At 42.1% G+C, this 12,027-nt stretch overlaps 1 protein-coding gene across 2 annotated transcripts in view; it reads left to right on the forward strand.

Annotated features, from left to right (window-relative positions):
• Window positions 1-12,027, forward strand: part of ADGRD1 (adhesion G protein-coupled receptor D1) — a 162,001-nt gene that overhangs the window by 100,391 nt on the left and 49,583 nt on the right. For both annotated transcript variants that reach the window (XM_075719005.1, XM_075719006.1), the window contains 2 exons: window positions 6,117-6,220; window positions 9,632-9,743. In XM_075719005.1, coding sequence (XP_075575120.1) covers window positions 6,117-6,220; window positions 9,632-9,743 — 216 coding nt within the window. The remainder of the gene's footprint in view (window positions 1-6,116; window positions 6,221-9,631; window positions 9,744-12,027) is intronic.

Consider the following 12,027-nt stretch of genomic DNA (forward strand, 5'->3'; position numbering starts at 1 on the left):
TAGCCTCTTCAGTTTCGCGTAGGATAATCTGCTGTAAATATAGCATTTAATATTTCTTGGGAAGCACTGCAAGCCTTAGGCCTGAAGTGAAGGCAGAAAAAACCCACACCGCTTTGTGTTGCACAGAGATGTGAGGAAGATCTTGCAAATACTCACTTTTCTGATTCCCCAAACTTTATTATAATTCGGTACCACTTTCACAACTTGAGTCCTTCCTCCCTGCCATGCCTCCTTCAGGCTTCATTTGAACTAAAAACTTGCCATGTGCGATTCGTAATGAGCAGATTACCTACTGTTTGATGACATCTTGCCCAGAACTACGTTAAAAGACGACGTGGGCTTTTAAAAATACTAATTAATACTTCGGCAGAGATATTTGGAAAATTCTAAGTTTTTCATGTCACGGTGAAAAGTTTTAAATAAGCAGCCACCAGGCTGGGCTGGCTGTAGGAAAACGTTCCTTTAATCATGAAAAGCCCCCTTCATAGCACTTTATTGCTGATCACTAGGAGTTGTGCAGTTAATAGAGAACGGGAATTGAAAAGCAGTTCTGCTGCAAATGGCTGATAAAGACGATTGTGCTGCAGAGCGTGACTCTCAGCGGCTTTTTTTTTTTCCTCTAAACTTGCGGTATCTGATACATCGTGGCTCGATAAAACAAGTCCCTGATTCAAGTTTGACTTTTCTTTCTGTGAGTAGTGATTGTGCATGTGCCATTCGGTATGGCCCCACCAAAATTGTTCTTCTTGTCTCAGGGAGTAGACTGAGCCTCCTGAACTAAGCACAGATGTTAATATGAAAAAAACATAACGTTTTGTGCCTAACAAAGTGCTTGGCAAGCTGAAGGAAAACAGAGATTTGTATTGTTATTATTATTTAATATATAAATAAAGGCCTCACTGGACTGAAATTGAATTTCAGCAGCCTTTCTGGAGGCAATTAAAACCATTAGCTTCATCAGCCAAGGCCAGCGTTTTAATGTCTCTGAAACACTCAGGCTGCCAAAGTTAATTATTCATCCTTTTCTTAATTGGATTCAGATTGCATTTTAAAGGTGCGGCTTCAATAGGGTTGGCTGAGCCTTAATTTTTTCACCCCTACCTCTCCTCCCTTTCTTCCACCCCAAGAAATGTCTCATAAGATGTTGTTTCAAGCCTTTCGCAGAAGGGTTTGAGAGTGGATTTCAGCCCAGGCCAGCGGCTGATCGTCTCATGGCAGATCTCAGCTGGTTCGATAAACAAGGTCAAAACCCTACGTCGTCGTAAGTAACCTCATGGTAGGAATGTTTCTTTGAGATGGAAAGCTGACCAAAAAGGACACTAAAATATAGCTTGCTCTTACGTTTGGACTTAGGGCAAAATACAGTTGTCATGTCTTACATTTCCACCAGTAAACAAACAACTTTGGTTTCATAAAATGTATACACTATGTAAGCACAGGCAAAAATATAATATTCTGTGTTCTACTGGTAAGTAACTCTAAAATACAAGTGGTAGCTATGCTATAGTCCTTAGATTGCAGGCCTCATTTTTTAAGGCTGTCAAACTTTTTTGGGTTCAAGAACTGGTCTTTTTTTGGAAGAAGATGAATTGCTTTTCAGAAAGGAAATTTCACAAGTAGTTTAGACAATGAAATTACTGCTTTGGGTGGCTAAATTGTGAAACTGTAATTTGGTATATGGACAAACCCTTTCAGGATCAGCATGACAAACCTTCTTTTAAGTATTTGAACTCAGCCCTTTGTCTGACGTGCTGTCTCTAAAGGCAGACACAGAGGGATATTTTGCAGTATGTAAAGAAGAAAATTTTAGATTAGTACTTCCCCAAAACATCCCTTCCTCTGGAGAAAGCCCCCTTTGCAAAGCAGAAAACGTGCAGTCAGCTGCTTGAGAGACAAATAATGAGAAAAAAGGGACGGGAGTGCAAATTTCACACAAAAGAAGGGGACACCTGGAAGGGGACACTGAGCAGAGAGAGCCCCGTGCTGCCCAGACAGGTGCCCTGACCTGACCAGTTGCTATTTTGTGTTTCTGCAGCCCATGCAGCTTTCTGGTGGGTTATTGTGCTGTGTTGTATATGTAGTTGCTCATTAATGTTACATAAATAAGTAGGGTTTCCGTTCTAGACACAGAGCATACAATTTTTCATGTATGGCCTGCTGAACAAGTCTTCCAGCCTCAACCGACCTTCTCCAGTTACTCCAGAGATGAAAAGTACCGTCCCATTGTAATAATGTATTTTCGTCTTCCTGTGCAGTTATTTTTAAACAGAGGAGTTAGATGCCGCTCATTTTCTTGTTATTAACAACATCATAAAGGAAAAATATATATTTGGAGTCTGAACTGGGATCTTTCCAGGATCCTTTCTCAGGCCATCCGGTTGCCTGTGAGTTTCCAAAATAAAAATGTTGAGCAACGCACTTAACTTCTTTTATGAGTGAGAAGGAGGGTAAGACAATAGACTATCAGATGGCAGATGGGTGTAACTGCAGAAACCCTCAGATCTTTGTCCGCGCTATTAGCGACACTTGCAAGGTAAAGGGTGTTACAGCCTACGCAAAAAGGGTGGGAGTTTTATATGGAGTACAAATTTTTGATTTGACTGTATGTCAAAGCTGAAACTAAGAAACATCTGTCTTTTAGTGTTCATGATTACTAACACTCATGACTGCATGAGCCTGTTTCCTAGCTTTTCAGCTTGCTGCAGAGTGAGACAATGACCTTATAAACTCAAAGAAGCAAAACCTTTTAGAAGAAAAGAATAATTTAATGTAGATTGGGACAAGTGGGAGAATCAGGCTCATGGGACTACTTCACAGATTGCTCAATGTTTTATTGGGTACTTTTTAATGCTATTTTCTTTAGTAATAGCATTACAGCCTGATTAGCATTTTTGTGCTGACTACAAGATCATCCCAAATTACTGTCTTTTATTCCACATCATGCACAAAGTCTGAAAATTTTCAAAAAGACAAGCTGAGGTAAGATGAAATCAGCTCGTATCAGAGCATTGGAATTTATAGGAAATTGTTTCTTAATGGATGATGCACAATGCTTTGCCAATCCAGGTGTTTCTAAAGAACTGCATGCTTGTGATCCTTTGCAACGTGAACAGACACACAACGTCCAGCTGTGCTGTAACAGCTGGGTTGTGAGAAGTCAGTAGAGACCCAATATTTTAAATACAGGTTCTCTCCTCTCCCGTACCATATACCTGTATTTAGAAATGAAGCTCCACACCCTGAAAATCATTCCAGGCCTTCTGTGCTGTATCCTTGCCCCTGCAATTCATGTCACTCACAGAAAGGAGCTGGCTTCACCGGCTGGAGCCGCTATGAACAGGGGCCACTCTCTTGCACCCCTCCAACCCAGCAGTTCTGGCTGAGAACAGCTAGCGCAGGCTCCGCCTTGTCCTTGATAAACAAAAAATGGTTCAAAACTCCCTACGGGCTTTCTGTCCCTCGCACTGGGCAAGATGAGAATGTGAACTGCAGCGATGTTGCTTTTGAAATAGCTGTTACCAGCCTGATGTGGGTATTGATTTAAGAGCGTCCTTCTTAAAGCATCATCCCATTTTGGTTGCGTTTACCAGGATTTCCAGTTCATAGATGTGGGGACCTGTGTAGGTTATTTTAGCTTTGAATGACTCTTCTACATGTTGTTGATAAGAGATTTTTTTTTTTTCCTTTTTCGTTTCTAAGTAATACAGGTTCCACTTGAGAGAACTTGATTCATGTCTTGTCTTGCTCTGCAGAGGTTTCTGGAGGAAGACTGAGCTAAAACCGAGAGAATGACTTGCTTAGAGGCATGTTAGTTATGATAGAAATTAGTTAGAAAAAGATGTTGTGTGATCATTATCTTCTCTTGGAGGTATTACGGAAAAAACAAAGGCTTTGATTTTTGCCCGTTTCTACTAGATGGATCCCCTTATCTTCTGTACTTGTACGTGATAGTAAGACATTACCTTTCCTTTGCAGATCTTATCTGCCTTTGCCAATGCAAACACTGTGATAGACCACTGTAAATCTCAAAGAGCCCTGAGCGGCTTTGACCTCTGTAGGGAACACTTCGAGGCTGCAGGTGTTGGGAGTGAAAGGAGTGAAAGCAAGGCTTGAACTGCTGAGAAATACTGATTTTGGAGCGACTTGAAGCTGGAAAAGCTTCCTCTGCTCCCCTCCTCCCTCTGTAGAACTACAAGCCACCTGTAGCAAGAGAAGGGGATGGGTATTGGAGCAATCAGGAAATCAGGTCCACGCATTTTGGACATGAATATCCCTGATGAGGAAATCACTTCTAAACTGCCCAATTTAGCACACAAGTTATTCCTGTTCAGGAATAATCTGTGAAGAATGGCTATACATGGCGTCTCTGGGGGATGAGGGACGATAGGAGCTCTTTTGTAGAAATTATATGAACCTTTTAAGCTGGTCCAGCACATAGAACCCTTTTGTTTCTGTAATTGATGCTCTCCAAGTCAGGGAAAAGAAATGTGTCTCTGGCTGAAAGAGAAAAAATACTAAAGAGCGGCATCAGATTTCGTAGGAACTGCAACACCATAGCAACAGTTGTCTTTCAATGCTGCTGCTGCATCGCTTAATAGTTCTCAGATTGCTGAGCGAGCCACAATCTATTCTGCTGTAAAACTTACTGCATGTGAGCTGATACTGTCGCCGGATAATTACGAGAAAAAATGTACATAAACAACACATCATTTTTGTCTGTATTTAAACTTTTTTTTTTTTTCCCCCTCTCATAACCACATGGCATGTTATTTCTCTGCTTTAAAAGGAATTTTAATGGGAAATTTATTCGTAGAACTGGTTGGGTTTGACAATCTTTGATGAAATACTTTGTTTTGGGGGGGGGGGACTTTTTATTGTGTGTGTGGAAAATAATAGAAAATCCCAAACTGTGAGAAAGGATTATTTTTTATTAGATAGAGTTACTGTAAAAAAAATTGGAAAATATATTGGTCCTTTCAGTATTTTTCAGAATAAATATTTTGAATGAGTTTTCAGCTAAGACTTTAGTTTATAGTGAATAGATGTTGAAATGAAAACATAGTATTTCAAGCATCAAAAATAAAACTTTTTGATTGACCATGGGGTGTCCCTGTCCCCCCCCCCGCAGTGTTCAGTTTATGAAAATGTCAACTCTATCCAAATTCAAGTCAGGAAAAATGTTTGAAAATTCTTCTGAGATGAGAAAAATTTTTCCTGCCTAGCTCTGTTCTACTTATTATGTATTAATACTGCCTGGCTCCTTTTGTTGGGTGTGGCTTTTTTGTCATTCTTTTATGAGAACTTGCATGGAAAATTAAAGCACATTCTGATTAATTTAGGATGAATGGTCAAAACACACTGTCCCTCCTCCATTGAATCTGTCCAGGTTTTAATGTAGATCCTATGTTAAAACATATCCTATGTGGCAGGCACTATGGAGTTACAGATTAAACGTTCATGAAAATTGAATTTCTTCTACAAAAGGTGCCTGTAGATGAAAACAGAGGCTGAGATGAGAGGCTTACACTCTGACTGCTCATGCTGGGTCTTTTCTGTGGTTTTCCATTCTGTAGATGTCAGTCCAGCTCCTTCAACAGGCACTGGAAACACGATACATTAAACAAAACCAGGGGGCTATAAATGGCCCGTGATTTATGGGTTCTCTCGGTTTGTCAGTTCTCACTGCTGTGAAGCGCTTCTGGTATTTGCACAATGATGTAAATTATTGCAGTGTGAGAGCATTAGCAAAGTGCCCTGTGAGCTGCGAAAGATCCCATTGCTGACACTGTTTGTGCAGCCCAGTAAACCACTCTGCATCTCAGGCTTGACAATGTCCCAGCGGCAGAGAAACTAACTTACTCTGAGGAAACACTGATCTATGAAATAAAAGAGGGAACCAAGATGCCACGGGCACGTGGATGCCCTGACGGTGCGACTGAGCTTGGAGCTGGCTCTTCATTTCCCGTGTTAGAAACAGCGGCGAATGATGGTGAACATCAGCTTGTATATGGGCGGATGGAGGAGGAAACGCTGTGTGCAGCGGGGCTGACCTGTGGTTCTGTAGTGTAATAAATCAATTAATAGTTTTTATTTCATTTTCTTTCCTCTGTGTACAGCTAACAAGAGAACACCAGGTGGCCCTCTCCTCCATCACTTACATTGGCTGTGCTCTGTCCATCTTCTGCTTGACGATCACGCTGGTGACATTTGCTATTTTGTCGTGAGTAATTTTAACTTAATACGTGCTGAGCAACTATCGCGCAGAAAGCCAAGCAGTGCATTTCAGGCCACCGCTTAGGAGCCCTTCAGGTGCTCAGGAGAAAACAAAGGCTATTAATTCTACAACCCTCTTTAATTAGATTCTGCATATATATTTGTAACAGTTGGTTGGTTATTTCTAAATTACTTTCATTTCCTGAAATCGTGTGGTCTTTATATAGCAAGCCATTTCCATCCTATAAGGGATTTTTTTTTTTTTTTTTTTTTTTTTTTTTAAACTCTCCGTGTTTTGCTGTAGTTCAGGAATCTTGCAAGGAGGCTGTAGGAGGGCTTGGTCTGGAACACAAAGCAAGTACAGTATGAGCAAGGACTGCAGGATCACCCCCTCTTCCCCCCGCTACATATATCTTTGGGTTGCTTGGAGTGTACAGTCAGTAGTCCTTGCTGCTTTTCAACTGTCTTGTCTGCGAGGCAGTGTGTTTATAAAGGTATGCCCAGAAAGGAAGGCTCCGTCAGCGTTAGCTGCCTCACTTTTGTTTCATACGGCTTGTACACACATCATATAACCCATGTTTATTTTCAAGTATCTTGCTGTTCTCTGTTAGGCTGGTTTTCTAATGTGTTGCTTTAGTAGGTTGAAGGACACTCTAGGCAGTGTGAAATTCCCTCCATGGCTTATGTTTAAATCCTCTGGATCTCTGCAGCCTCCTGCCTGTAACGCAGCAGCCCCTTCGAGGGCTCTGCACTGGGAAGGTTTCTGCCACGGGGCACTCAGGGTCTTTAGGCATGTTTATATTCCCGGAGTGACAACTGAGTTTGAGGCTCAGCTAGGCTTGGTACAAACACGTCTGAAAAAGCTTTCATAGGGGTTTCTGTCTAAATGAAAAATAGAAAACCTGACAAAGGGTGAAGCAACTTGTCCAAGGTTGCACAGCAGAGTGGGAGCACAGTGAGTGTCCTGGTTTCGGCTGGGATAAAGTTAATTTTCTTCCTAGCAGCAGGCACAGTGCTGTGGTTTGGATTTAGTAGGACAAGAATGTTGATAACACACCGATGGTTTAGTTGTTGCTCAGTACTGCTTGTGCCAGTCAAGGACTTTTCAGCTTCCCCTGCTCTGCCAGGGGCACAAGAAGCTGGGAGGGGGCACAGCCAGAAGAGTTGATCCCAACTGCCCCAAGGGCCATTCCATACCATACGGCGTCATGGGCAGTATAGAAACTGGGGGGGTTGGCCGGGGAGCAGCGATCGCTGCTCAGGAACTGGCTGGGCATCGGTCGGCGGGTGGTGAGCAATTGCATTGGGCATCACTTGCTTTGTATATTGTTGTTGTTGTTGTTATTATTATTATTATTATTATATTGTTATTATTATCACTACTATTTTACTTTATTTCAATTATTGAACTGTTCTTATCCCAACCCAGGAGTGTTTCTCACTCTCACTCCTCCGATTCTCTCCCCATCCCACCGGGGCAGGGGCAGTGAGCGATGGCTGCGTGGTGCTGAGCTGCTGCCTGGGGCTGAACCACGACAGTGAGGAATGGGATTCTTGTCTCCTTTCGCACACTAAACCATGTTCTTCCTACTCAGGAGTTCAATTTTTGATTTCTGTGCCTAAACATGTCTTTTGGATATCCTGTTAAGAGGCCGGTTTCTAGGAAAAGGGACTTGCTGAAACCCAGTAAACTGATTGCAATGTTTGTTTGTTCCAAACCCCAGCCTCAAGATCTGCGTTGGTCATACTTGGATTAAGTGCATAGCGCGTGGCAAAATCCACTCTAAATAAGTCCAACATCTGCCTATCTGGCATTGCGCTGTTGGCATGTTTAGGCTAAGGGGAATGATCTGCTCCATTTTTGTCTGAGTACAAAACTGGATGTTTTAGTGTTTAAAAAAGAAAAAGGAGTAAAAGGAGATGGTGTTGCTGCAACAGGAGATGGTATTGCTGCAACAGGGCTGAAGACTCGTCAAGAAACTGCAGGCAAACAGAAGACTTGGAAAGAGAGCTTGGACCCAGCTGACTGTCACAGGATTAAGCACCCCACCTACATACAGGATCATTCAAAACTGCCAACTAAAAATAATTTGATTAGGTTTTCACTGGAGAGCAGGTCCTCATTAAACAGCTGAAGTGAAATTTTGCAATGTAGTGTTAGATGACCGTTAGGTAAGCGGAGAGGAATCTGGCAAGTCCTTTGCTGCTCCATGTACTGGCAACAGCGGCTGCTTCCCAGGAGGGCAGTCCTGATTGCCTTCGGGGTAGCAATGTTCCAGTTCGCGGCTACACCAAGTTCCTTATTAGAAAGCCATTGGCACCAGGCAGCGCAACCTGTCCCTTTGAATTACTTTTAGGCCATCGATACTTCTTGTGGTCTCCCTCTTCACTCCCTTCCAATGGAGCACTGGCTGCAGCAGTGCTGGAAGAGCAGGGCTGACAGCACGCCGTCGCCTGCGTCGTCCGGTCTATGGCACCCTGCCGCAGGGGGCACGCGCGAGGCATCACCAGCGGTTGCAAAAGTCAGCAGCATCCAGTGTGAGACAAGAAAAAGATCGGAGTGCATACTGTTGTGCGGAGGAAGCACTGCCTTTCGTGTAGCCAAATGGTCCAGGTCCCCTAAAATGATTAAAGCTGACAGTAGGGGCTGGCAGGCAGTATGGATTGAAACAGAAAACCTGTTACCACTCGTGCTGTTCTTTTTTTAAAGAGAAGAATAAAATTATACGAACAGCCAGACATGTTCAGATAAATTTTTTTGTTTGTTTTCTACTTCCTATTTCTGGATGAGAACAGAAACACGAGGTCAGAAGACTCCCAGGAAAGCATGTTCTTGTCAGATTTCCAGCCGGTTTTTGCAAAGCCAAGAGAGATGGGTTCAAACGATGTTGTCATCAAGGTCAGGCCTCTGTCAAGATAGGCACTGCCCATCCATATAAGTAGCTACAGTTCCTGTGCTCAAACGCTGGTAATAGTAAAGTCAAAATTGTAACCAGAGTCTTTTCGCGTTCACTTATTTCTAATACAGGCAAATACCAACAGAATAAAACCAGAAACTCTGTGGCATGGTGTGGGCTAGATGGTGCAAGGTGTGGTATGCTTTCTGTGGGGTGCAGATCTGACTTCCTTGCCAGCTCAGCACCATTCAGGATCAAGCCCTTTGTTAATATTCTATCACAAGTCATTAGCAGAACTAGTTAATGTGCAATTCAGTCTTTCTGCTGCCTTCAGGATGGCAGCAGAATATGCAAGAAACCAGTTAGGTCCAACTCCATCCTGGTGGAAGGAGCGCCCAAAAGACCTCACGATAACCCACCAAAATGAGTGACCAAAATCAAAATGCTTGCTGATAAATCATAAATGAGTTTGTGCTTCTTGAAATACTGTTTTATTCATGTGTCTGTCTATTTTCTGCCAGGTCTGTCAGCACCATCCGCAACCAGCGCTATCATATCCATGCCAATCTGTCCTTTGCTGTCTTGGTGGCTCAGATCCTGCTTCTCACCAGCTTCCAGTTCAGCCCTGGAACGGTAAGTGCTAGAAAGAGTGAAGTCTGTGGAACGAATGCCGCGTGCCATGTGCAAGAAGGTGTCTTGCATGTGAGATTTCCTGGTTTTAACCTGCCTTAGCCAAAAATGACATCCTACAGCCCTGGATAAAGCCTTCTGTGCACCCAAATGGTGTTCTCATAGTATCTGGACATGTCTGGATGTTTGCAAAACTGAAAGAGATGTGCACCCATCAAATGGAAAAATCACCACAGTAATGGAGTACATTTCAGTGGTGTGTTCAAATAGCATGGCTGACTTCTGCCTGACATGGCTTATGCTTTCTCTCATCCATTCTTTGTACTGAAAACTGTAGGAATTCTGTATTGGTGAAAACTGTATGAATTTTGTACTTAGGTAAGGTGTTTGTATTTCTGTTAGGGTTTTGGATTGGGTTTTGGGGGGGGGGCGGTTGGAGTGGGGCGATTGGCTTTTTTTTAATTGTATATTCTCTGCTATGGTACAGTTTGCCTTTTTTTTCCCCCCATTAAAAAGTCATCTTATTCTTGTTGGAAGGTAATGAGCTTTGGCAAGAGAAGCTGTGGCAATTTCTTCTGCTTTCTTGGAGAGCAAAACAGAAGGTCTTTGTTTTTTTGCTCATAAAGTTTTATTTGTGTGGTAGAACACGCTGTTTTTCTGAACAGCACATTTATTGATCATTTTCTCTTCTCTGGAAATGTAGATGATTTTTAAGTACCATTCATGTTTATTTCACCTCAGTAGTAATCAATGAGAAAGGTATGAAAGGTGTAGCAACTATGGCTTAATTAGCCAGAGGTGGCAGAAGCATTACCTCGAAGTATCGCTGTGGAAGAGCTTAATCTGAGATCCTCAGTATCATAAAACATGTATATACTTCTCTGGGCATCTAAGACAACCACTTAAGCAGATGAGAAACACCTTCACATTGCTTACGTGGTACTTAAGCTTTATGCAGGTATAGGCTTTCTCTGCCTGATCACATAGATCGGAACTTGAAATTACAGATTAATTTTATGGATCTGCTACTACAGCTGGGAATTCCTTATGCAGAGTACCAGGATCTAAACCATTAAAGCTGGCATCTAAACCAGCTGGCTTAGATTAAGATGAATATGCCAAGTTAACAGTATTACATACCAGTAAAATCAATTTGTTTCCACTGTTGTGTTTAAAGAATGCTATTTGAGGTAACATAAGGGCTGTTGATGGAAAGTCCCACCTGCAAAAAGCAGAAGCAAAACCTGATTTTAAAATAATATTCTAGCGTGCTCTGTCTTTGTAATGGTCAAATCTTGGCTGCTTTGGTGGCCAGCTGATGCTCCATATTACTTTGACAAGCAGTGAGCAGTTTCTATTAATCTTTTAGTCTTTTTATTCTCAGTACAAGTAAATATGAGGTTTGCATATTCTTCCTTTTGCCAATACAGCAGCTACTTAAATTTATATTCAGCTCAAATGGGATCCCTTGAACATCTGTTAAGTTTATAAATAACAATAATGTCTGGTTTTACGTAGGCTATTATTACCTGAGGATCTAAAAGCACTTTGTAAAACTACATTGAAACTCTTTTGCTGTTTAACATTCAGGTAGGTCCTGAATGAGTAAGGGAATATGTAAGGGAGAAAATGGTAGGGGAATGGTTTAGAAGGAAAATGAAATGGAGACAGTGGAGAGCAGCAAAAGGTGTAATTTGAAACTGAAGACAATGGAAACCAGGCGTTAAAATAATCCTCTCTGAGTAAGTATAGAGCTAAAACTCTACTGAAAGGACATAGGCTTGAGGGCAATACAACGTTCACTCAGCATGACAGGGTGTCTTATTCTCACAGTTTTTCCTTTTTCATCGATTCCAGATTTTCAGGCAATCAGACTGAGTCACTTCACATAACAAAAGCCTCTTTACACCTTATCAAGGCCAGCACCCAGTCTTTTAAAACACTATGAAATGCTAGTTGTATTTCCTGGTTTTAGCTGGATGTGGGTAGAGCCCATGTTCTCCAGAGACCTGTCCCAGTGTCCACCTACATAGAATCATCGAATCGTTTAGGTTGGAAAAGACCTTTAAGATCATCCAGCCCAACCATTCACCTAACATTACCAAGTCCACCACTAAACCAATTAAGGGTAGAGCAGCAATTTCATGTTTCCTGGCTTGGTGGCTGGATTAGTTTTTAATGAAAGTAAAAGCTAGGAATCATTAAGATTGGAAAGGATCTCTAAGATCATCAGTCCAATCATCAACCCAACACCACCACCCAACACCATCCAACTAAACCATGTCCC

This window comes from Pelecanus crispus, chromosome 11, assembly GCF_030463565.1.
Source record: "Pelecanus crispus isolate bPelCri1 chromosome 11, bPelCri1.pri, whole genome shotgun sequence".
Taxonomy (NCBI): Eukaryota; Metazoa; Chordata; class Aves; order Pelecaniformes; family Pelecanidae; genus Pelecanus; species Pelecanus crispus.